Here is a 27843-nt window from a genome sequence, read left to right as displayed (position 1 = left end):
ATATATATATATATATTTGTGTGTGTATGTGTCTGTGTGTCTGTTTTACTAACATTCATTACTTCATAACTTACAAATCACCCTCTTGTAACATTCAAAAATAAAAATCATTCGCCAACATTCAACATCATATTCATCTGTTTGTCGATTGATACAATCAAGTTATGATTCGTAAGCTTTGAAGTGTATGGAACCTTTTTGTATTTACACCTTCTTTTGATTTTTTATTAACCTTCCAAAAAATGGATTTGAACCATGCATTGGACGTCAACTCCTCGTGGGCTGTAATTGAGTCAATCTTAGGTACAGGAGGAAGCACAGTGCAAAGTTGTCAGCCCATAAAGCTCTGTAGTTACCAAGTACATTTGGCAATGTGTCACGACATTGTGCATGTCTGGGATAGTGGTTGTAATAAGGACATCAAGTATTCAGTAATCAGCTGACCAAGCGCTAAAGGAATTTTGACGTCCTTGTTAAATTTTATAAAAACGATTTGTGATTAAACGAAATCGTTGTATTACGTTGAAACTAGATGTATTTTGCAGATCTATTAGCAGCTTTGTACCTCGAAACACAAGAGAAGGCTTAATTACAGCTTAATTACTTAATTACATATTCATTTAGAACCAATGTAATGAAGTAACTCATGTTACTCGCCTAAAGATCTACAAAACAATATTACTCAATATAACTGTTTTCATCACTTAAATCGACATCCACCTTTCATATCTGTTTATGTAAACATTATGAAGATATGAACATCTTCAAATTGATCATTTATGTAATAATAAGTCGAACAATTATCGATGTCTAACAAAATGAGTAAACATGTCACTGTTTGTCAGCCCATGTAGACGTGTAGTTTTGTGCATGAGCATGCACGCGAAGCTCCCCGAGTCCGCTCGAAAATCCCTTCTCTTCCACCACACGATGAGGGTTTGGCGCCTAAATACCTTTCCATGACATGACAAGCCACTTTATTTTTATTCTAAATTAAAAGACAACTTAAAACATTGAAAGATATCTTTAGTGTCAATATGTGCAGAAGATAAAAATATGAATTAAAAAGAGATATCTCAAAATATGAGGATGGGGTTGCTGCACATTTACAAAACGCCTGAATTGCCAAGACTAATCTATAGTTACTATACTATTGTAATGCCTGTAAAGTGTATACTACAAGCTTTCGTTCTGAAATGAAAGTTTCTTAGCGTGCAAGATGTTATTGTTCGCCTGAAAGGACTAGTGCTGTTTCAGCTTTAGTAATCCGAATAATCTGAGTCGTATTCCATCGTTTGGTAGTCGATTGATTTCTTCGTATTGTAGGCATTTGAACTTTTCTCCGCCATCAGAATTCCCTGTTGAATGAGTATGAAAATAGAACTGTGAATATGTTCAAAAGTATCTATTTAGGATTTTACATAATTGATATCGTCTTATCAGGCGCGTATAGCCAAGGGGGGGGGGGGCGAAGGGGGCAGCCGACCCCCCTCCCCCTTGAGCATATTTTTTAAAAATTGTTTTAATGTTTTTATGATATCGCTAGTATTTTCAAAAGAGAAAATGCTAAGATGCAACTTACAAGGCCTGGGAAGTGCCATTTCCAGCGATCTGGGAGGCATTTTCAGCCAAAATTTTCGTGTACGCTTCGCGCCAACCATGTTGGCGCTACGCTTAGATAGTTTGCAATGCCGAATCTACAGTTTCGCCCCTCCCTTGGCAAATTCCTGGCTACGCGCCTGCGTCTTATCATATTACACATTCATACATACAGACATTGTAACCAGTAAGGTTCAGTGAGATGCAAAACAGAGCCATGTATATTATTGTGGTAGAAAAAGAAGGGTCTGAGGGGCGAGGGGCGTATTTTACTGCGTCCCTACTTTTCTTACTACAGGGATCACTCAGAGTGTTGCTCTGAGATTAACAAAACTGTTCATATAGTGGTTTGTAAAGAGCGCCACTCGCTCGTACACCTGAGATACAATAAAGATCAAGAGATAAATATGGTGTCAGAAGTGATCAAGAGATAAACAAAAACGAGCACCAACCAATCATATGCCTTAGACTTTCTGCCTCTGTCCCTCCCACTCTTTTTTTAAGTAACCCACGTCGCTGTTGATTTTAAGACAAAGGATTCAATCTAGCATTTTGTGAACCTGGTTGAAACCAACTATTAATCCTCGACGTCGCGTAACTACAACTATATCTGTGAACAACATTAGTCATTCTGTACTGTCATTCTGTCATACTGTAATGTTTACTTACACCGCGAGTCAGACTTCTCTGTGAATTTTGAGACCTTCAAACTGCCGACCCAAACTTTGCCCTATCATATCGAATCAAATACCACATCCCTCACCCTATTCATAAATGTATACACCACTATTACGTCTGATTGGTGCAATGTCACCCAGTAAGAGCAGTGCAGTGCAGTCAACTTTGTTTTATTGCGAAAAGAAATCCATTAGGTGGCAGCTGATGATCTAACATACATGTAGTACTCAGTACTCACCACGTTTTCCTCTTTAGCCGGTGGGTTTCTTAAAAATATACAGAACGGTGCGTAGATAAAACCAACAATAGCCACCAAACGTAACATACTGTAGGTGCAAAAATAATGCGACGTCATTCTTTCAATACAAAGAAATGGTGAAAGAGTATCTTTTAAAAAAAAAAAAAATCCTTTTCGAGAGCAAAATTGTATCTATGCACAGTAAATGTCATATATTTTACCAAAGGATAAACAGATCACGTGACATGATCTACCTCTGGGCCCGGCCTGGCTATCGGCGGCCTTGCGTAGAACGTTCGTGTTGCTCGCCAGTGATAGGCTGATACAATGGAATATTCATACGTTATGAATACTACTTACCAACTAAAGCCAACCGCTTGCACTATAGCACCGCTTAGAGATGGACCTGTAAGTTATGTAATAAGAGGAGAGATTCAGTTACACTGAATAAATCTGTTGAAAATGACTACGAACTACTATAGGTACGGGATTTGACTGTATAGCCACTGTGTGGTAATTCACACACATAATGTTACCGGTGAACGTTTACGTATGATTATGATGTACGCTACCGTATATATTTCATGATATTAATAAACAAACTCGTCAAAATGTAAGCAACATTAATATTGGAAAGGTATTCTAATTATACGGATCTATCGCTATATTACCCAAGTGGACCTTACCAATAGAAAATCCAATACAGAGGCCAACATCAGCAATGGCGTAGATGCCTCCATAGACGGACGAGTGACGTATGTCCACTAAGTGAGCCATGATCGGCATCATCGTCCCATCAACCATACCTGTGAGGTCAAAGGTCATCAATAATGAAAACTTTAAGTAAAGTTTGTGACCTCGAATTAACAGAAGTTTTGATTGCGTCTTTACGGTTAATGGTGCTCATATAATTATTGTGTCCATTTTCTATCAGATAGCTTACCGGTAACATATATATATATATATATATATATATATATATATATATATATATATATATATATATATATATATATATATATATATATATATAACGCATTGGAATTTGGGTTAGAAGGGGGGGGGGGATAGGGAAGGTACTGTTGCAAAGATTGGTGGTGTTTATAGAACACCACCACAAGTAGAGCATGGACCAACTTTCAGCTTTCCAGTCTATTTTAGGAATGATTAAGTTTGCCGTCACCTGTTATTTACAGTGGCATTCTGGTTACAGAGAGGTGAACGGATTATAAAGGTCAATGCAAGTCGTAACTGTCTAAAGCTTAGTACTTAAATATTTACCTATTCCAAACCCAATGGCCATATTGGGAGCTATGAGGTGCGGAAACACCGTCGAGAACGGGATCTACGAAAATCAAGTTTAAAGTTAACATTATAAAATCGGATATCTATATTTATGACAGTGTCTCCGGCTGTCAATTTTACAAGTAATAACTTAATTTGTAAAATTAATAATAGTTGCACACTGTTCGATCCAATGGCACATTTTTAGTTAAAATGTGGGAACAATTTCGTAAGCCTAAATCGTATCCCTTTGATCGAAAAACTTCCATCCCCACGATCTGAGAAGAGTTAAAACTTGTATAGAATAATCTGTGTCTACTTACCGCTAACATTCCTACGCCGATAACAACTAGTCCCAACAAGGAGCACAGCCATCTGTATATTCGAGGAAAACAATATGACGTTGTGATGACGTTATGTTGGCATGCCTGCGCAGGACTTCAAAGTTGTGTTGTTGTGGTGGTGGTGGGGGAGGGGGCACTGAACATACTAGCAAAATTAAACATCTCTCGGTGACAGCAAACAGTGATATTATAAAAATGATTAATTGGGGTTATTTCGGAAACAGTCAAATTCGAATCCCATGCACCATGAACATGGGCTTTATTGCAAATACTGTTTACCTTTAATTAATCATAACACTTATTTATCTCTCCTATCAAAACTGAATTCAAAACGTCCAGATGATCTTACCTGCCTATCCTATTTCCAAGTGCCCCAAAGATATTTGCACTGACTAAATAGGAAAAGCTTGCTGGTAAGAAAGCCGCACCTGATGTATAAACATGGAGGAATATTTTTAAGTTACATATCAATATATATATATATATATATATATATATATGTATATATATATATATATATATATATATATATATATATATATATATATATATATATATATATATATATATATATATATATATATATATATATATATATATATATATAGATATATATGAGTTGAGGGAAGGGAAGGAAAGGGCTGAGAAGGGACGGGACGGGAAGGGAGCGGTTATGTGGGAAGATGACAATGAATTCAAATTTCGTTTACATTAACATACAACCGCACCTTACTGGCAATTGAAAGGGCTAAATTACACTTCCGTGCATCAACCAACCATGTAGCTAAAATTGGTATAATTTTATAAAGTATAATATGAAATAATATATGAAGCTAGTCTTACATACCAAGTTCCCACTTTGAGGGAGACATTTTAAAAATCATCCAAAGCGGCAAAGATGGCTCCAACATCGCAATACCGACGTTACCAAAAGTGAGGGCGCCTGTCACGAAAAAGTAAGAGAGAATGTGTACACTTGATGACAATATCTCAATGTATGAGTTGTTGTTTTATAGGTACCCGTTCAGTTGGTCAGTGACAGTCATCTTACGACACCCACTTACCTTTTGCCATCAGCAAACATCTTTGCCAAGGAAATATAATGACTTGGTCCATTGATAAAGTTCTTTTCTACGAGGACTAATGAAAAGTATACCAGAGGTTTTCAGAACCGCGCAAGGTCTGCTTTGACAAATCAGGGAATAACGTCGTCACAATGATTTTTATACATACCAGCAGCAATGAGGACATACGGGTCTTTTAACAGCTGTGTCAACGACGTCCCCACAATGTCTGTCTCTTTCTTGATTGACGGGTTTAGAATTAGTAACTGCAGCACTGAAAGAAGAATGTATATCCTCACGTTATATGTATATGCCGATTGAATTACAACAGTAGTGAAACGAAAGAAGCAAATTTAACTGTATTAAACATGAAAATAACTTTAACTTCTACACTGAGAGATGTCCTCGTATACCCCACCCCCCCCCCCAAAAAAAAACAACATTTGAATTATAACATTATAAACGAAATATAGGTAACTTTGACTGTAGTAAACAACACCGAAATTTAATAAAGAACGTATCATAATATGAACATAAAACCAATACAGAACTGCAGGAATTAAAATCAGGTGTACATTAAGACACCCCTGACCAAATGTGACCAAAGAAAGTTGGTTCACAATCTTGCGTAATACATTTGCGTAAACGCATAATGACGTTTCGAATTGACATGAATGCGTGTTTAATATCGAACATTATAAATAAAGCTTTACGAGCATTAGGAAGAAAATGCGGATTTATCGTGAGCTGCGGTAGATGTTAATTCCGGTTGTAATTTATAACAAAATAAATGAACTAGTGATAGAGTATGGCTTTGAACTTAACTAAAAGTAAGACTTACTTCCTTCCAAGAAGGCCAACATGGCGAGGATATAGAAAGGAGCAGATTTACCGAGAAATTCGTACATGACGCCACCAAATGGAGGTCCGACTGAAAAAAAGAATATAATGTAAAAATAGGAATGAAGCATCAATTGAATGCATACAGGGGAACATAAATTATATTACTGTGAGGTATGGGTGGGAGGGGATGTTTGGGGTCCATTTCTTATGGATTTTGTTTCACAATATATATACTGTAGATTTGTCCAAGTCGTAAACAAAAACATTTCCCATGGCAATGTCCGAGTTTGATGAGCTGGTTTGCTCCCGTCTTGCATTATTGTAGAAAACCAATAGAAAGTACAAATGCATGGTACATTACAATACAATGCATATAACTGAGTCTTTCCTCATCCTTTGTGTGTGATTCTGTCCAATAATGAAGTTAGTCAATCAATTATGTTTAATTCTTCTTCTTAACGGTGACGTCACTGAGTACGAGAAATTGATCGAAAAACTTACAATTGGGTAAACTATTTAAATCATCCTGAAATGAAGATTTACATTTACATTTTGATTTTCTTCACATAAAATTGACGCCTATGCCTTAACTGTAATACGTACACTTAAAATGAGTTATTGGGAAAAATTGTAATACTGCTTTTCACTAATGAGAGAAGAGTGAGGTTAGGGTGTGGGGTTGGTAAGTTTCTTTCCATTCTACATATTAAGTTATGTGAACCAAACATGCACTGCATGTGTTCACATGGGATTACGGGCTCGTCATCAGGTCACGGTCTGATAACGAGGGCGTTATCGGATCACGGACCAAAAATCCCTTGTGAACCCACTCGTGGTCATGATCACGAGGTCTGCATATAGGATCGGATCACGTGCGCGATAATGGTGACCACCAAACCGAGAGTGAATCCTTACTAAAGACACCAAATGCGAGTCCGGACAGAGCAAATCCAACAGCTGCACCTCTCTCGTTGTCGTCATGGTAACGGTCAGCTAGCATTCCCATCCCTAATGAGGTAAACAAGGAAGAAAACTTATTGAACTTCATCTCGACGTTGGACATATGCATATCATAGGTTCTATCGGCGGACATAGTCTTGCATTATATGCCCATGCACACTATTAGAAAATTGTCACTTAAATTGTTTATGTGAATGTTAACGAGGATAAGTTCTTATTTTCATTCTTACAGAGTTTAAATAATGTGGTAATTAATATGGTAGAACCTCCACTATAAAACTGCACTTGGTAACGTCCCTTAACAAACCTTTGACCGCATGGGCAAAAAAATTGCTACTAAAAAGAAAGCAAAGGTAAACGAAATACTGATAGACAGAAGACAGCAAAGGCCGGGACTTTCTCACCTGCAACGGAAGAGCATGAAGATCCAACGCCTTGCAACATCCTAGCTATAAGAAGGACAGGATAGCTCTCACCGATCGCAAAAACTAAGGAAAAATTCAAATATAAGCTTTTATGTCAACGTGATCGTTCATTCTAATCGAAATCGTCATCGTCATCACCACACAAAATTATATATATATATATATATATATATATATATATATATATATATATATATATATATATATATATATATATAGATATATATATAGATATAAACCTGAACATTTCATTTTTGACTGAAGAAAGACTGTACCTTAAGCACAGAGACTTACCTAAAGTCGAAACAAATATGATTATAAGGCCAGTGAACATTGGTAAGCTATAACCTAACCTGAAAGAGGGAAAGGAAAAATGTAAGAACTTGATTTACTATTCTTGTTTTTCTTCAAGAAAGCTCACAGGAAAGTAATGCAATGTGTTCAACCGGTCCATAACAAAAGGATGATATAGTGCTAACCGTTAACAGTGTAATTAATAAACCACGCTCACTCAATGTGGTATATAGATTCAGACACCTTCTCCTTGCTTTGAAAATCACTCACTGAAAACGTAATCACTGTGATTTTAACTTGATTACATGAGCTAAGTTGATTTAATTACGATAGTTTTGAAGCATGATTAATTGATGGTAAGAGTCGGTAAGATTAACTCTATAACTTTCCTTTTGGGAATCCAAAAAGCAGGTTGATTTCCACTAGTAATTTGAAAGGATAAAACATGGATTGAAAAAGCAACCGAAAATCGGATAAAATGCGAGAGATATACACGCATAGAATTGATAGAACTTCCAAGGCTGCGATCTATCAATGTTTGCGTATGAACACATGCGGACAACAAACCATCTCATTTAAATGAGTGCACTCCTGCTCTCGGGACCGCCATTTAACAACGAAACTAAGAGGGTGTACCATATGACTACCCTTTTTCAAGTATTGAGTGGGAGGTGCAGGTAAAGCCTACCCCATCTTCACCACCGCAGTGCCACCGATTTTTTTTTTGTTCAACAACACTGCAAAGCAGCAGTTTTTAATTGGTAAGAGAATTTGGATAATAGTGGACTTTAAAACCGATATTTCTTGTGGGTGGACATTCTAACATCTTCACCACAGAGTTATCTATATGTTCATCTGGATTTGCCGGAAAGTGACGCAAATTTGGTCAATGAGACTTAAATTGATATGCTTTAGTCATTACCACAAAATATAAACTGACCTGTTAGTTGCCATACCCACAAAAGGATTCGTCAAAAGTTGCACGAAAGCCTTGCTACCGAAGAGGATGCCAACCTTTACGTTCTCCTGTCTAATCACGTGACCTAACTGAATTTTCAAGTCTTGCGCAATCCCCAGCCTCCGGATGGAATCTTCTGTATTCTTCATATCTTTCGAGGGCGCACCAGTCGTCATCGGTCTCATGTCATTGAAAGAACCTCCCTCCAATTGCTCTTCGTAAATGGCAATTAAATGTTGCAAGAGCACTGTTTTGTTCGAATAGTCAAGCGGCAAATCGAGGGATCCACTGGGTGGGCCACTACTCAGGGAAGAAACGGAAGTCGTTACCGACTCCGGAAGTGACGTTGGTAATGCCGTCATTAACTTACTACCCTGTATGCGATTTTTCTCTTTCAAGTAAAGGTCTGGGTGCTCCTGGCTGAAGATGAAATCTGGTATGATAGGGACTGAAGATGAAGAGAATAAACAATTTCCATTGAAGACGTTCAGAGCAAGGAACATCTTTATCCCCTTTTCTGAGGTATTGGGGAAATTCAGTGGTTAAAGATAAAACAAGTAAGAAAGTAACAAAATATGAAATTCCGTTCACCTCTCATTTTCTAATTAAACATCTGCATTGACACTCAAATGTATCAGCACGATACATTGCAAGACATATTGCAATACAAAAATGTGATACAGAATAACACTAACAGTGCATTTTCAACACATTATTTGTGAATACGTGTGTATGGGAGCATAGCAATACATATCCTTAGGCGCATAAACGTTTCATACAGTTTGTATGTTAGGGTAAGTATCACATCTTAGTACGCGTTTGAATGGTTTCGTCTCTTTCGTTTTCTTGTGGAGCAGGATCTATAACAGATGTGTTTACTCTTGTTACGAAGATCGCCGTATCGAACAAAACGATAGTAAGCAAGACTCTGTAAAGTTGATAATCACATATGTAAATTACAATGGAAAAACAATAAGAAATATTCATTATTTTTAAAACATTAAATAATTTGATTTGGAGTTCATTCACCATACTTTGGTGCTTTATTACTACGTCCAGGGCTGTCTTAAGAGATCACCGGGCCCTGGGCCCTTCAATGGAGGGGGCCTCTCAATCAAGTGAGTTCGAAAAAGGTTGCGTGAAAAATTGACATCCTTGACAATCGCTCAGCCATAGACATGCCTGCATTTACCACCCTCCCTATGTCGTACATAAAGCATAAAACTTAAGCTGAATAACAAACGTGTTACAGGCGCGGCGGAACGGGAAAATTATTGGGGGGGGGGGGGAGATGATATGTGGAGACTATCTAAGCGGAGCGCCACCATTGGTTGGCGGGGAGCGTACAAGAAAATTTTGGGTTTTTCAAACCGCCAGATGGCCGGAAACGGCACTTCCCGAGTGTTTTATGCTGCGAATATCTAGCCCTAAAATATGGGTCTCAAGCCTGCAATTTCTCAGATTGCACGTAAAAATCTGTACAAACATTGTAATTTGTACATTCGATGGTGTTTTAAGAGAGTAGCTATTACTCGTAGTGTACTCGCAAAGACGTTTTTGAGTGTAGTAAGGGGATGTTGGAGAACTGGCTGAAATGAGGCAAGTCATTGGCCTAACACGAAGTTGTGTTGCGCTTACCGGTACTCACAATCACTGCTTCCACTTTTCACGGGGGTGAAGACGCGGTTTGGGTGACAATGTGGTCTATAGCCAGGGGACGGGCCGAGGGTCTCCCCAGCATTTACTAAAATTATTACACCAATATAGTATACGTGTGCATCGGACAGATCGACAAGTAAGCATTGAAAAATGGGCAGATGCACGTTTCGGAGCCTTGGTAAATATTGGGGGGAGGGGGCTTATCATGCATTTGCCCCCTCAATTTTTTCATTGGGGGACTGAGCCCCCCCCCCCTCCCCAAGCCACCCCCCACCGGTTCAGCCGCCACTGACGTGATATATCTAAAACCTGAAATACATTATAGAAGAGTAATCTTCCAGTTGCCCTGCATCCCTTCCCTAACAATACTGGACTCACCATTTGTTAACACCCTTGTGTTGAGTCTTTCAACTGGGGAAACTAACGGAACTTGCGGAATTTCTTGATCGTAAACTGTTGTATGATAGGCTGAAAGTCAATCTTTTTGAGGATGTCGCTTTCTGTGCACATGAGAGAGGGCCTATTAAGTCGCCATTGCCCCATTCTGTTCCGGAGATTATTCTTGATTAGTTTTAACCTTGAAAATGAACGTTCCCTAGTACAATTTGTAACCATCATGCATAGGGCAATTCGCGGACCCGAGATGTCTGGTGTTGTAAGCCTTCGGGGCATTGTATATTCAAGGGTTGCCAACTCAGATTCGAATATTTAATATCAAACTCTCAAGTGTTTCACCAACTCTCGTCACAAGTTGGCAAGTATCGAATTCAATCAGGCATAATGGCCTAGTCAATAAGTTTTCCTCCCAGATAAAGACATGGGGTTACTACGATTGCGGGGCCCCTAACATGCGTTAAGACGGCCCTGACTACGTCAACCCACCTTACCGACACTGTACACAAGGCAGTTCCCAAACCTAGCACAAACCCACCCATATAATAATGGTTCGGTCCGATGGCATTGCGCAAGCGCAATAGCATCACGTCGTCCAATTCAACGTTAGGAAAAAGTTGGCGATTTTTACGACAAAAACATTTTTCCCGTGAAAAATATGTATGCACGCTGGTTCCAGTCAGTTTTAAACGTGTTTCCAGATATACTCTGATAACATCAATTGTATTGATGGTATTTTAAACTTGTTGTCTTGAGTTTTCTTGAGTTGTCGTGAAATCGGCCTGTTGACGCTAATTAGTGTGACCGTTACTAAGGCTAGGCTAGTGAAACTGAAAGAGCAAATGTTGCGTTAACTCACAACAACATCGGTTCACAACATTCAATGAAACCGAAGCCAATAACCATCTAAATGTCCCGGGAATGGGAGGGATCACATCAATCGCACATTGTTCAATTCTGATCGAATAGTCTCTCATCAATGATCATCTACCCCTGTTTCTAATCCACTACCTCTGATCCTAATCCATACATATATCTACACTGCTAGCTACGTGGGATTTTGTAAATCCCGCAAGTGGTCACGCATTTCAGTACGGAAGCCTAAACTGGACATTCACATTGCAAAACGGTCCCGTATTAAACAGGAATAGCTGTACAATGATGAAAATGTAATGATTTTTATGTAACATAAAATATGTCATTCAAATTATTGAAGGCAGGAAATAAAACTTGTTTGTATAAGAAAATGTTTGCTCTGGGTTTTCTGAAAATTACTGTTCTGAACACGATTTTCGTGTCACGTAATGCCATTGGCTTTTTTGTTTTTTCTTGTGCATTTTGTCTGCTTGTTTTTGTTTTTCTGTAAAGTCAACTCAACAGTTGAGATTCGTAGGTTTGGTTTTGAGCTGACCGAAGGTTGCATATCTCAGTGGATACTTCAACAACTCTCTTACGCATTTACTTCTTTCAAATTTTTCTTGCCATGCGGTTCTTTTTGAAGCAATATCCTTGTTCTCACTCGGCCTTTTTCATCTATTCTTAAAATTAAACCTTTTCATTCATTTCCAATTTGTGTATTGGAGCAAGGCATGGGTTCGCTTTTAAAAGCGGAGGAGGGAGTGTCCCAAGTTTTTCATATGTATATAGAGAGTACCAAACACAAGAGTTGTTATCTATAGTGAGCATCGGATAACTTGGGAAGAAAACCAAAACTGTTCGATTAAAGAAGTAACAAAGTAACTCAAACCATTACTAGTTAGTAAATTGCAAGTTTATTTTCCATCGTTTGAAAACAAAGATTGTCGTTTGCGCAGTTTGCTGTTCGCCGAAGGAGTGGAAAGTTATTTACTTGTCACCTTGTCATTGTAAAAGCTATATGCACGTTGTTAGTTCAGCTATTTAAGTTAAATTTTATGCGTTAATTCATGTTCATATTCTATTTGCTATTATACAGTGCACTATGCATTAATTTCAATTTGAACATTTTTCAACGTGGCAAAGTTCCTGTCATATATATTAACTATATTAAGTAAGAATAAAAAGTTGTTAATGTTATGCCTCCTCTACGCTTACATACTATTGATCCGGTATAACTTGAACTCGGAACACTTCCTTCCTGGGTTTTAGTCACAGTAGTGCACCTGTATTGTGTAGGAGTTACGCTACTTGCGCCTGGCAAAATCTATTTTACAGTACAGTGACATACACGTCACGGGACGAGACTGACGATCCCATGAACAACAAGCCTGATTCTCAATGATTAACTTCTTCAAATCTACTGCCTAACAATTTTCAACGAGTGGAACGTGTTTGAAAACAAGATGACGTAAGGATAATAGATTTCAATCAACTGGTTATCAATCTTACAATGTTTAATCGCATTGCTTCCCTTTAGTTTAAATTTAGGACACACAGTAAGTCAGGACAAAGTAGGCCTAGCCTAGGCCAGTAAGTTAGCTCCCATATAGCCAACAGTAACTTTAGCCAAGGCCCATTGCACTAGCCTAGGCTAAACTCATTGCGAAGTCAATATGTAAAGTAGTTAGACCCAAAGGCCCCCTATGTAGGGTTAGTAAATCTTCTTACTTTCTGTATTTTGTTTTGTTTGCTATGCATGCCATTGTATTGTAAAATCGACCAGTTTCTCCCAAGTTACAGTCTGTTGAACGTAGTAATAATCTTCAACACATATTGACAATAATCGGAGAAGAGGATGATTTATGGAATCAATAATATATTAATGACCTCAATCACTGATTCTTGCTGGGTACAGGTGAAATTGATCCAGATTATGGCAATGACTGACTTTCACGGAGATCACATTTTCATTAAAGAAAGTAAAAAGAAATGATAAAGTAACTTGTAGATAAAATGTATACATGTGCACATGAAGGATAATATTATCACAGATTAACACTGACCCTCTCTCGTTATTTGCTTGACTACGAAAACATTACAAGAAATATCTGTGATGTTCGTCTACCTTAAAATGCGACCTAAAGAAGATTCAACAAATGTTATTACTTAACAATACCCCGCGCTTCTTGTTACTAAAATACACGAGGAGTAACGAAACTTTTCGTAGCGTATTTTATTTGTACGAGCAGTATCCTCCGCAACCCCAAAGATACTCAATTTTACCCTTTCTTAAAACAAACAATTAAACCTACAAGTCATGCCAAGCATTCGTGTGATGAAACAAATATACCAGTTTAAAGCAACTTACAGAAAATAGGCGATTCCCTCAGTTCTTGTCTTGTCAGAGGCAAATCTCGGTCTCCTCATGATGAGCTCAAAACTATCTAACAAAATTATGCTACCGCTAACAATGGAGAAAATATCTCCAGATTCGTGGTGCTGATTGGACAAGGATTTTAAAACGAGGAAGGGCTAGATTGTCATTGGCTGTACCCACCTGCAACTGGTGGAGATGCACACATCAGCTCTTCACTTTATTGGTGGAATACAATTTCAGACTTTTAGGCGCCACCAGTGGGAAGAACTGAAGCAACGCTCAATCTTACGATGATTAAGTTCCACGACAAATTTAGCTTAAAGGCGTATGGTATTTCAGTCAACACTATTATAGTGTTCGGTAATAATTTTTAACTTGCAATGTGACCTGTACTTTTGTAGGCTTATATAAAGTTCTACATGAAAGCATGTTGAATACAGACAGTAGTGCACAGACCTTCAAACAGTGTACAACTCTTGCATGCATGTCTTCCCATGTCTCATGTCTCACTATAACCCCCAATGATGTGATAAATTCTTAATATTTAGCCCATACTGCTACTATACTAAGCCAGAAGGTAAGATGCTTATAATATGCCTGATGAAAAAACCTGATGACCTGATGAAAGCTGCACAGTTTGGGCTAAAGTGGCCATAAACTGGTTTTAACTAGAAAGCAGTTTTCATTATGTATGCAAACTAGTTGTCTACGTTGCTACTGCCTTCATATTTAAACAGGAAGCTCTTTAACACCTCTGCACTACATAAAGTACAGTTGGATACTAACTAATAGTTATATTGACCACAGGCTAATATTACAGAGAGTAATTTTGGACAATTTGGAAATAGTTTTTTTGGTTTTCTGAATGGTGTAGTTAAAGGCTTTGAAGACTCGCCCCAAACCGAGTGTGGCCATCTGAAAAAGTTAACTTTCTGTTGCTTGCAAGTGACGTTTCGTTCGTGTCGCTAAAAAATGCAGACAGTAATGAATCGTGATACCTTAATTGTTATCTTTAGCTGGACCTGAGATGTCCATCGCTGTATCGTTTGTATACTGTGCTGTGGGTATTGACCGCAGCTGTATGTACTGACTGTACACTAGTGTTTTATTACCGACGGTAGCAAGCTGTGTGTGTATTTTCTGGGATGGATGGTGGTGTTTAACACTTCTGTTACACCTCATTCGAAACTAGGACAATTTACCTGCATTAGACGTTTCTTTTTGCGCGAGTCTTCACACCCTTTAATTCTCCAGCCATACAAATATCCAGTATATAATACAAGGCTCACAGTATGACTGCATTTAGTTACTTGAATCATAGAAAGAAAATGGTCATCTCTAAGATAGTTCTGTTGGTAGAGCACAGGACTTGCATTCTTGAGGTAACTGTTACATATGTATTCTAACAAATAATTTCTTTTGTGCTTTCAAAATTCTGAACTGAATTAAGCTACCCTTGGTCGTTAGACTCTGAAACCCAAACCGTGCATGCTAAACTGGATAGGAGGTACAGTAGCAGTGCATAATTCATCCAGTATTGCATCAAAAAATGCTATGCACAAGATGGACAAATTTACTAAACAAGTGCAGAGATGTATGGCAGTATTTGTACACAGAGATTGTAGTATTTTTATGAGACAAAGTTCAAAGCTTTCAAAAGTGCTGCACAAAATTTGAACACTTGGTTATGCCCTGAGAAGGTAGTATCTATGACTACTCTACTCTCTGAGTATTTGTTTGCAGGTATGTTTATTCTGACCTCAAGCAGTATTTTCTTGTACCGTATGTAACTCCATTATAGTATTGTAGTACATGCTTCTCTTGCTGTATGGATGTAACAACCCAATATCATGTTATCCTTTGTCTTCTGTGCAATTATTAACTAGTAAAAACCAATGGAATAATAATTGATCAGTAATGATTAACATACATGTATACATTTTACAAATATCTGTACAGTTTTTTTTTTTGTGTATAAATAGTATAATGTCCATAAGATATTAAATAACCAGTACAGTGGTCATTATATCATGACTATCAAAATTATATATATTTTTTAAATGGTGGTGGTACATATCACACTGATAAGTCATTAATTTGTAGAACAATGGTGCACAATTTGTATATAATACATATACTCAGGGATTCCTGCCAAAGAATTGAAATATAGTGTTGAAACGGATATGAACCTACCTGGGCTAATATAAATAAAGAATGTAACAATGAACGTAAATCTACAGCATGTTGGTTCTGTCCTAACATTTTTTATTATATATTTTCTCAAGTTGTGAGGAATGACGGTTTCTCCACTTTTGGGTTTCATTTTTTCTTTTGAGAACAAAATAAAAGTTAGATAAAATGTAACTGGATATTTGTGTAATAAATTTTAATCTATCACATCTCTGCGTGTTACGTCTCTACAGGGATACTGGTCTTACTATTTGGAGTACTCGGTAAGATCAGTTACCTAGTATCTTTCTATCAGTGGGATGCTGGTGGTAACATTTTATTCCCAGGATGTGGAACATGTTAACACCCCCTGACCGTTTGGATACAAAATGGCAGGCAATAAGAAGTGATATCACCAAGTCATTGAGTCAATTAGTGTTGCACAGATGTTATGCTTTTAGCGATATCCAATAACTCGGATCCCAATATCGGCTGATTTTGATGTTTCAAGAAACCCTCGCCCAAACATTTCAAATATGAAGATAACATGGCAATATCAACATTTTTTCCAAACAACAATACTGGTTGGCAAATAGGTATTTGAAGGGAACTCCTTGAAGAGTTGTAACATGAATTAATGTTGTGAAAGTATGACAAAAAGTTAACTTACTGTGTTAGCTGTATTATTAAGAGTTTGCCAAGGCATCTACTGTACATGTATATTATGCCATAACATGTGAGAACACTCGGATGAAACTGCTAGGTACCAGGAGATTTGTTTTTCAAACAAACGATGGACTAACATCTCATAACTGTACATGTTAATTGAAATGACTTTTTGTAACATATTGCATGGTTAACATTTCATACTTTGCAAGATAAATAATCGGATGATATCTCTTCTCTTTCTTTTATAGGGTTCTTAGGATCGCTCAAGACTTTGCCAATATTTTTAAGGCATTCATTGGCACAAATTACCTGACCGTCTCGTTTGCCTTTAAAGAAAGTGGATTAGTGGTACGTACAAACATTTACTGTACGTTGGTGTAATTTCTAATATTGTTTGGGAAAAGATTGATAAGGAAGAGAAAGTGAAAGTAACAATGCAATCATCTGCATATTTGGTTTTGATGATAATCGTAACCTTGTAAACAGGATATCTGAAGAAGGGAAGTTGGATCATTTTCATATTTAGTGTGTAGAAGTACCACATTGAGAACAAGAAGTTTATTGTTTGTTGTGTAGGTCAAAGGTCATTTGGGGTCACCAGGGGTCAAATTGTGAAAACCGTGTAAACATGATATCGCAGGAAAGTAAGCTTGGGCAGATCTCATATTTAATATGTATATGAACCAAATTAATTACAACTAGCCTATAGCTTTTTGTGGAGGTCAAAGGTCATTCGGGGTCATCAGGGGTCAAATTATGAAAACCATGTTTTACACAATATTTCAACAATGACAGATGTTATATTTAGTACAGTTGCTTCAGATGCTTCACATTCAGTACAAGAAGCCTTCTGTTGAGGTCAATGGTCTTTTCAGGATGGCCTGTGCCATTGTGAATTTATTGTTTGTCACATCACACTGCTTTTCACTGTATTACTGAGATCAAGTATGTTGTACACCCTCACTATACATTACGTCAGATTCAAAAAGAAAAGTGTTCGTGTTACATCATTGAAACCACAGTGCAACTTTTGCATTCTGGTCAGAACATTAAGCAGCGAACTCATGTATTTGGTCAGTGAGTTCATCGCTACCCTTCTATGGCTTCAATATATTATACTACAACGTGTAGCATATGAATTGAACAAAAATCAGGTACAAAAGAGTGTAAAGAGCCAGAAAATAGGCCCACCTTTCTGAAGTCCTCTTATAGCTTCTTAAGTGTATTAGGAGATGAGGTTACAATTTTCCTTATTGTTTATCTCATGGTGACCAGTAATTGACCCCAGGGCTCGTGGCTGTAGCCCCCCCCCCTTATCTCCAGCTTTTCTGGCCAGATTACACATCACATATAAAATAAAGATTTACCAGTCGGCTTGTTTCTGCTCTCTTGCTTGTCCTCTTGGTTGTCAAGATGTTCTTTACACTTCCAAAATAATTTCCATCTTTCAATTCCGTTCTCTGTTTAACTCATTCGGGTGAAAGTAATTATCAATACATCAGCTTTAGGCTGATTGCATTTTGTAACAATTTTGTTGATGATTTGGGGAAAGAAAAACCAGAAATTGTTTTGCTTTTCACACATTTCACGAATGTGTAGCTAGTGGTATATGCATTAGCCAGACAAATCAATCTTCATAATGCTATAAATATTTATCCTGTTCACTTGTTGACATTGACACGGTTTTCTGTTCTTTATCTTTGGCCAGAAAATCTTGCTAGGTTTATGGCTATGTCTAATTTGAAAGTGTTGTAGGCTAAATTAACAGGTCTATACACCACTTGTGTCTTTTAAAAACTTTGATCCAATATTCTTGTCTTGAATTGAAATGAAAAGGATTTGATGCAATGATCTCATTCTTCTGTGCACAGCTGGGACTCATAGGCATCGCGGTTATCGTGGTAGCCACCGCCCACTGTTGTAATATGATCATTAAATGCAAGAGAGAAGTGGTAGAACGAATCGTCAATAATCCCAGCTCTCTGACCGGTTACGTGTCTTCTAGATTGCGATCCATATCCCCGAGCGAAATCGAGAGGACGATATCTTATGGAGAAGTAGCGAGTGCAGTCCTAGGGCGGCTAGGGTCTTTCCTGACCACAGCCTGTCTGTTTGTGACTCAGTTCGGATTCTGCGTCAGCTATTTCATCTTCATTGCTGATACCTTGGAAGAGTCCATCGATACGTTTGTGTACAACAGAACGAAGCATGATATAGTAACGCCGACCGCGATGGTCGAAGGCGGTAGTCTCCAGAGCTCGGTGTTGACGGATGGTCTGGATAGGTCCTGGTGGCAATATTTAACAATGGGTTCAAACTTAGATAAGGATGCTGAAAAACATGTGGTTGATTATCATCTACTTATCTTAATTCCATTCCTATTTTTCATGGCTTTAGCGATGTTGAAGCGAATTCGAGATATGGGGCCCTTCAGTGCCCTTGCCAACTTTGCTGTACTCCTTGGGTTTATTGCAATCACAGTCATCATTTTCATTGGTGAGTCTATGCCACAGCTACTCGTGGGTTAAACTACAAATTAAGAAACCGATCAGATATTCATCGTTGACACTAACGCATCAAAGATGGTGACGCTTTTTGATTCCTTAACGAAGGCAAAACTGCGTATATATAGCTACGCAACGTCCGAGCGTGTTAGCAAGGTAACTCAAAAAAAGGGGGTGGGGCTAAGAAAAGTCCTGTCAATGAACTGATTTGGTATGAAATAGAATAAGCTATGTTCAAGTATCCATTAACCAGTTAAAACATCTTTGAAGCAAAATGTTATCCTTCTCTAGCAACACTTAGCATTTACTAAGAAATGCTTTATAGTAGTACTAAAAACATTTCTCTGGCTAATTCTAAATGGACAAAATATAATTGATCTTTTTTTTAATACTTGTTTTGAATTTTGGTGTCTTACTGGAGGAAGTAAAAATGCCAGTTTGGTTCCCAATGAATAAACAGCCCTGGCTGCGGATTGAACTCATGACAAGGTGTTCGTCTGACACTCTCAGCTCCAGAGCACTAACCTCTGCCGCACAGCAACTTTTGAGAAATAATGCTCGTTTCTAATACATTTCAACCTCACCTCGGAATGGAAGAATGGAAAAGAGCAGAAAATTGAAATGCCGTGTCTGGCATGGACTTGAACTCATGTCAAGGAGTTTATCTGACTCTCAGTTCGAGAGCACTGCGCCACAGTAATGCATGTCTCTTATACTTCAACCTCACCATTGGAAGGAGGAAAAGCATAGAAAGTTAAAATTCTGTCTCTAGCAGGGGCTTGAACTCATTTTAAGGGTTTGTGTGAATCTATCAGTTCCAGGGCGCTAACCACTACGACACAGTAACTATTAATATATAATGCTCATTTCAGAATGAATGAGTAAAAAGAGAAAGCACTCACTGTGAACAGTTATGTTTTGATTTTCACCAAACTTGGTCATTGTGGTCAGTTAGATGATGGTTTATTTTAGGGTCAAGGTCATATGATGTCAAAACTCAAAAGTGATCAAAACAGCAAAAAAATGTAAAATCTGACTTCTCCCAGGCTATATGTTTGATTTTGATCAAACTTAACCATACTGATCGGCAGATAATGTGTACTAATACTTGTACCTAACTTTAAGGTCAAAAGTCATTTGGGTTCAAAAGAGGTCAGAGAGCCAAACTCACAAAAAGTCTACTCCTAGGGTTTTAAGTTTGATTTTGACCAAACAGCAGATGATGGGTCGAAAAAGTTGTAATTAATTCATGGAGTCAAAAGAACGTTTGAGGTGGAACGTGGTCAAAACGGAAGATATGGTGAAAGCTGAACATGTCTAGACAGAACAAATTTATCCCAAACGTTCTCTTATATCATGAGAGTTTGTGCATTCATGCTCAAACAGTCTTTGCAATTAACCATTTGCATAAATTATTCAGATAGCACTGGAAATAGTTGCAGCCATTTACATGTCAGTCAATTAATGTTGTCATTACTCTGAGGAATGTATACTAAAAAAAGTTTTTTAATCTTTGTTTCCAGATTGGCTTTCATTACTGTACCGAATCCACTTTAGTTGAATTGATAATTGTCAGTACTGATTGCTTTGGAGGAATTTAAGATTCCTCTAGACATGTACAGAATTACCCTTCTTACCCTGGTTATTTAAGCTACCGCTAAATTTAATGCGAACAAGAACTGCTTTTAATTGTCTGCTCATCTTTCTCTTCTACAGATTTTAAAATAAATAATGAAATCACATGGACTGCCAACATCTCTGGCTTTCCCATATTTTTCGGCCAAGTGACATCGGCGTATGAAGGAATAGGAACCGTAAGTTCTTTATGGCGTAAAGGAGACGTGACTGTTTTGTTTTATGGACTGCAGTAGGACAGAGCTCCTTGTGGTAAACAGCTCACTGGATTAAGATCAATTTAGTGCCACTTGCAAAAATGTCTTTAAATATTTTGTTTTCATGGAGTTCCACAAAAAAACAAAAATTCGTTCTCTGAGGAAAAACTTGCAACTATTTTTAAAATATGCTCTAGTCCGGTGAATTTTTATATTTCAGGTATTTTAATCCTAGGTTTAATTTCAAATGAAATTAGTAAGGTCACTTGATGTAATGAGTGCTTTACACCAGTGGTCCATAAACCTGAGCTTTGACCAAAACGTGGATCATGGAAATATATGTTGGTGGGGGTGGGGGAGGGGGGGGGGGGGCAAGAGAACTTCCCAGGAAAATCCTCAAAAACTTCTGAAAATATGTTGTGAACTGTCATGAAAGAAATCTTTATAACCAAATACTATGGTAATTGAAACACATGTTTATAAACAAAATATATAACACTAATTTAAACACTATAATACTAATATAAAATAACAAAACTATTTTTTGTTTGTTTTAAATTTGTCAGTCGATCAAGTGAAGTCGTATTTCACATGCAAAGTTAACTTTCTAAAGTCACTGGCAAAAGGTTGCGTACCACTTCTTTACAGCTCTACACTCCTTGGTACACAGTTCATCTCATTGTATTCTGCTGCCTGACTCTTGTTTGAAGTGCAAGCATTACTTTTCCTTGTGAACTTCTCCTTCTGAACAAAATTCAAATGACACTGAGTGCATCCATTAGTAATATTGTAACATGCTTACTGTACAAAATGAAGTATGTAACACAAACTAACTAAACTATCGATCGCAACATCAATAAAGAACCCGCCACGGATGTAACTTTTAAAAAGAAACCATGAAATCATTGTAAAGATAAAACTCCAAGCATTTGTTGTGCTCCTCTTTTGTGGTACATGCAACAACCAAATACAACACAAATACAATACAAATGCAACACAAATAAAATAAATACAACACAAATGAAACAAATACAACACAAATACAATACAAATGCAACACAAAACAAATACAACACAAATAAAACACAAATACAACACAAATGCAACACAAATACAATACAAATGCAACACAAATAAAATAAATACAACACAAATAAAACAAATACAAAGTGTTATGGTTTGTTGAAGAGCCGACTGCATCTTCTGGTATTTAAGCTGTATTTATGTTATATTTGCTTTTCTTACAGATTATCCCCATTGAGACCAGCATGGAGGGGAATCGAAGTCTTTACCCTGTCCTGCTGTACGGTGCCCTTTTATTGTTTACTGGTATCTATTGTTTCATGGGTGTTATAGGGTACCTGAAGTACGGAAATAACGTCGGACAGGTCCTCATATGGAGTCTAGCCGGCCACACCAATCCCATCGTGATCTTAATAATTAATGCAACCATCTGCATAGGAGTGCTGTTCACATATCCACTTCAAAACTTTGTGGCAGTGGAAATTGTGGAGGGTCTCATCTTTGGCAGTTGTAAGTTTCTGAACGTTTCTGTGTTTTCAGATGGCTGGAATAGGTAGGGCTGAAATTCAGTGTTTAGCCTCGGTATGTGTTAGAATTGCCTCGAAAATTGATGGTAGTTATTAACAAATATTTGCTCCTCATAATAAACTTTACAGCAAAAGCACTTTCACACTCTGGAGTCTGATCTATGATCACTTGAAGCAGAATTTATGTCTTGATATTTCAACAACAAAAGTTGAAGTGCTATTAGTGCTTCTATAGCTATACCAGTTTTCAAGATATTCAGATTGAACATATCTCTGGAATGGAAACATGTTATTTAAGTTTTGTTGCTAAATGTGAGTAGCTGAATAATGATCTGTGTGTTAGACTTACTTGTCCAGTCACATTAATTGATGAACCTCAGCTGTTTACATTATCTTTTCAAGTTTGGTATTCCTGTAAATCGTTGGCAACTATATAAACAGAATCTAACATAGGCTGACATTTGCCTTCTGGAAATCATTTCATTTTTTTAAGCCCAAAAAATCATTTAAACTTAACACTTTCAATTCTTCAGGGATTTTTTTAACATTTTTTTTTTATAGAACTAATAGTTACTTAATATACAAGTGTAAATGAACATACTTTCACAGTATATAGTATGTTTATATATATAAGTGAACATTTGTTCAACCAAATGTCTATCCGTCCAGAACTTTAGAAGACTTATCCTTCTCGTTTACCTCAATGTCCATCCAACAGCAATTCATGAGGATGAACAAGCTGACCCAAGCATACCCAACTTAGAATCGAGGGAACCCTTGCTATCAAGTGGTATACCGAACGAATCCATACAGAGTGAAGAGGTCGACACCAGACAACCAACTGAAAAGGTCAGTGTTTGTGCAGAACAATTCCATTCGAAAAGAAAGACTAATCTATATGGGCCAGAGAGCAGAACAGAAAGCCAAAAACTGCAGCCATGAAAAATGAACTGTATGCGTTGTAATATTAGGATTTGATATCTTTGTGTACAGTGTGTAAAGAACCGAGTGGTAAAGGGAGAGTCTGGTGAGGACATCCATGGGGGGGGGGCAGGGGGCATGGGGGGAGAGGTACAGTATGGTAATAAAAGACAGGACTAAATTTTTTTTCTTTAAAAGTGTCTGTTAGTATTTGTGCACCACTAGATATTTTTTTGGATGCTTAAATCTGAGACTGCATTTGCGAGCCACTTTGTGAATGATCCTCCCGTCAATTTAATTGACCGTTAATTACCCTCGACGTCGGGGAGTTTGGAGGGATGAATATCTAGATCCCATACGCAAAATTGCACTGGCAACAGGCAAAACACTAGCTTACACTTTGACATCTAGTGTAAAGTGCTGTATACTTAAGAAAATTGCAGAGATGTTCTAACCTCCTTTTTTATGTTTTCATGATGTGAAACTTTAAAATTACATACTCCAATATTTTTAAAGAATAGATGAACCCCCTTCCCCCTTCAAATTTTTCTTTTATTGTTTTTGCAGATTAAGAATATTTTAAGTATTATTCATAATTTTAACAGAGCTTTATGCAGTCTAATACGTTATGCGATAAGTTGAAAAAGAGGCATTCAATGCACAATAAGCAATACTTCTCTTTGCTTGAAACAGTCGCTTTCAAACTAGATTGTCAGGTCTATAACACAGAAAATGGATAGTCTCATGCTTTCAAAGTTTCGTTAAATATGTTTCTAGGTGAAGTTAAACATGTCCGTTTCCATCATTGGTGTCTTGGTAAAGCAATGATTTGTTGAATTACAAATAATGGTGGGTTCAGTTACGTTCCATTTATTTTGCATTGTCCTCCATCAGCCGTTAAGCAAAGAAGTGTTCTGAAAGCAATAAACGCATCACTTTATTACATCAACTATGAACTTTTGTTACACCATAGTGGCTACGAACAATAGCATCCTATTGTTTGATGCGAACAATAGCATTCTATTGTTTGATGCATATCACAAGTTAAATTTGTAGTTTAGTGGTCCTCATTAGTTCCATCCTCCTTCCATTCCCAATCTAGATTCATGAATTTTCTTTTTCATTTCTCTATCAGGTTCCTTTCTACAAACGGGGCTTGGTCCGTGTAATGATAGTAGTAATACAGTTTGGTTTAGCCTATTTCTTGAAGGATAGCTATGCATATTTTAGTGCTTTAGTTGGTGAGTATTTTCTCATATTCTTGAAATCATTTGGTGAAAGTTTGATACAATTAGGGTTGTGATATTACGAAGCAAAGGTAGTTAACTAGTTCAAGCACTGAGAATTAGGAATGTGTTAAGCGATCGGTTAGAGCTGTACGGCTGGATCCAAAGAAAATAAAGCCCCATCGTCTGTTAGATCTTTAGTACCATTACTTCCAAATCCCAGACTTGAGTGTAGGAGGCCAAAAGTCAAATTAGGTTATTTAGTGACCAAAGGAGGAATGGTTCAAAACTTTATTTCTCGTACAGACATGCTCAGATCTCCAGCAACCTTTTGTTTAAAACAAGTCAGTTTGTTACACCCTCAAGAATAGTTCAAATGTTGGATCTTACTGTACAGATGATGTATTGTGCATGATGAGCAATAAAGTCAAAAGGACTCTCATTGTGTTTGATAAACAAATTAGCTGAAAAGCAAGGTAGAAGGAATTAACCTTTAAAAATAGTTATCTTGTTTTGTGATAGCTATTCTGACATTTAAAGTAACAGGTTTCTGTGAAAGCATATTTAATAGCAGTAGGAAATGAGGTCCCCTTTATTTTATGTGCTTTCTGTTTCATTTTCACTGAAATCAACACGATCTGTATAAAAGAAGTAATTAGTGTGATTTTCTCATTTAGGAAACCTCCCAACAATAGTTTTTAACTTCCTCACCTTTCTCGTTTGCTACAGGTGCAGTGGGAAGTACTATGCTGGCCTACGTTATCCCGTGCCTTATCCACATTCGTCTCGGAGGTCGATCTACATTAGTCATCATGAAAGACGTTCTGCTCATTTCGATCGGTCTGGTTGGCATGGTGACAGGAGTTTATTTCTCTGTAAGGCAAATTATTGAAAATCTACAAGGCCCAAATTGAATATAGTTGTTTCTCTTTTGTCAAATTCTTTACGATGTAAACTACTGGTTCATTTCCGGGCAGCAGGGTATATTTGAGCCTGACGGTCACAGTTACCAAAGATTATCAAAGATCGTTTACTCCGCCAGACATCTTGGACAAAAGTTGAACGTCACATTGCAGTTGTTTCATGTGCTGTATCGTATGTTGCGTATTATTATGTACGTCATGAGTAACATTACGTTTTTTAATGTATGTTGTGTCATGAGTAACATATGCTGCACTGTATATGCAAATGATGATAGTCAGATGTATGCATCTCATTTCATTAGCTAAACTGTCAGGTTATGGTTAGTTATTTACAAATCATCCAAAAATTTATATAGATGAGCGGCTATCATGTTGGACTTGAATGGAAAATAATAAAAAATAGCACATCTTCTCCTAACAATAAAACTGAAATTGTACGAATAATATTTTTTATCACTTTTATAATAATGGTATTTTTCATCTTTTTTTCCTTTTTCTGGTTTTACTGGTAGTATAGTGCAAGGAGACTTTTGCATCTTACTTCTATATTTTTTATTGAAATTCTATCCCAGGCTTTCAGGTTGTCATATCGGTACCAAATTTTAGCTTAAAGAATGTCAACATTTTAGCTTAAAGAATGTCAACATTTTAGCTTAAAGAATGCCATAGTATTGGCAACAAAAATGTTTAGCTTCAAGCATTTCAAAATTTTAGTAAAAACAATGTCAAAAAAGTTAACCTGTGAATGAAAATTTCAAAATAATTTTACAAGTACTTTCCTCTCAACGTTTTATCCATAAAGAGGATGAATTTGTTAGATTTGACAAAATGTAATGACTGAACAATGAATATTGTTAGAGGGTGGCAAATAATTGTTGAAGAGCAAGATTGATTATATCTTGACTTTCAAGCATAATGTCAACATTTTAGCTTAAAGAATGCCATAGTATTGGCAACAAAAATGTTTAGCTTCAAGCTTTTCAAAATTTAAGTAAAAACAATGTCATAAAAGTTTTCCTGTGAATGAAAATGTCAAAATAAATTTTACAAGTACTATCCTCTCAACCGTTTATCCATAAAGAGGATGAATTTGTTAGATTTGACAAATTGTAATGACTGTACAAGGAATATTGTTGGAGGGTGGCAAATAATTGTTGAAGAGCAAGAGTGATTATATCTTGACTTTCAAGCATATTTTAAGGGGAATACTGAAGACTTTTAACATACATTCTTTTCCATATAGTTCCAATTAATGTCACTTTTTTTCTGATATTTCACAGAAATATTGCAGCTTATTAAGAGTGTACTTCATATCTTGCGTTGTAGGTTATAACATGGCTAAATACAAAAACGGGTGCAAAGCTGTAAATATTAATACGTTACACATTTACGTTGTTTTACTTTATGAAGTTGTAAAATATAAATATATGGTGAGAATAAATATACAAGAGGTCACATTCCTTAAAATGTGGTTTTCTTTTAGTCTTTGTGTAGAAAAAGGGAGAATGCACACAGGGCATTCTTCAATAGGTGCATTTACAATAATAGGATGCTGGCATATATACAAAGCTTTCCTAAATACAAACTTAGAAGATTTTCAGTACAAATCTATTCAGGACATATTGTTTCTCAAAATACTGGATTATTTCTTCTAAATCTCTCACACATTCTGAACTTCCTTGCTCTGTCAGGGCATTTTCCAAATTTTGTGATGTTTGTGGAAAGATATCAGTGAATGTTCGGTCAACTTCTATAACAAAAGCATTCTCGGTGTTTGGTGCTTCTTGATATCGATGATCACATCCCGAGGAAGCCGGAATATATTAGCCAGCTGAGAAGATTTGTCTGTGGCATCAAGATGTACTGATAGGGTCTGCCTAAACTGATCATATGATTTGACGGTGGTTGTAAGGTAAAATGAAAATGTGGCAGTGAGGTGAATTGATATGACCTTTACCTGCAATGCCTCCTACACCTGGGGTTAGAAATTAAAAAAATCAAAATAAATCTTATTATTTCAATTACATTCAGGTTCGATGTGCTGGAATGGAGATTTGACTTTGTCAAAATACTTA

The 27843-nt window shown here is 37.0% G+C and overlaps 2 protein-coding genes across 3 annotated transcripts; one reads left to right on the top strand and one right to left on the bottom strand.

The window, feature by feature from the left end:
* Nucleotides 1–26: 26 nt before the first annotated feature.
* Nucleotides 27–13994, bottom strand: LOC139967486 (synaptic vesicular amine transporter-like). 2 transcript variants are annotated; one of them, XM_071971360.1, is made up of 15 exons: nt 13966–13994; nt 8670–9135; nt 7730–7788; nt 7415–7498; nt 6966–7058; nt 6049–6138; nt 5377–5481; nt 4991–5086; nt 4493–4571; nt 4123–4174; nt 3797–3860; nt 3202–3321; nt 2876–2921; nt 2516–2603; nt 27–1358 (listed from the first exon to the last, which is right to left on the bottom strand). In XM_071971360.1, the coding sequence occupies exons 2-15, from the start codon at nt 9047–9049 to the stop codon at nt 1260–1262; spliced, it is 1455 nt and encodes a 484-aa protein (XP_071827461.1). In that variant the 5' UTR covers nt 9050–9135; nt 13966–13994; the 3' UTR covers nt 27–1259. The 2 variants fall into 2 exon arrangements, with proteins under 2 accessions (XP_071827461.1, XP_071827460.1); XM_071971359.1 differs by lacking the exon at nt 13966–13994 and having other exon boundaries at nt 8670–9262.
* Nucleotides 12903–27223, top strand: LOC139967488 (proton-coupled amino acid transporter 1-like). The gene is made up of 8 exons (XM_071971364.1): nt 12903–13065; nt 17061–17160; nt 18684–19308; nt 21033–21130; nt 22396–22681; nt 23417–23547; nt 24755–24860; nt 25575–27223. The coding sequence occupies exons 1-8, from the start codon at nt 13061–13063 to the stop codon at nt 25757–25759; spliced, it is 1536 nt and encodes a 511-aa protein (XP_071827465.1). The 5' UTR covers nt 12903–13060; the 3' UTR covers nt 25760–27223.
* Nucleotides 27224–27843: the final 620 nt, after the last annotated feature.

Source organism: Apostichopus japonicus, chromosome 5, assembly GCF_037975245.1.
Source record: "Apostichopus japonicus isolate 1M-3 chromosome 5, ASM3797524v1, whole genome shotgun sequence".
Taxonomy (NCBI): Eukaryota; Metazoa; Echinodermata; class Holothuroidea; order Aspidochirotida; family Stichopodidae; genus Apostichopus; species Apostichopus japonicus.
This window is presented reverse-complemented; position numbering and strand designations above follow the sequence as displayed.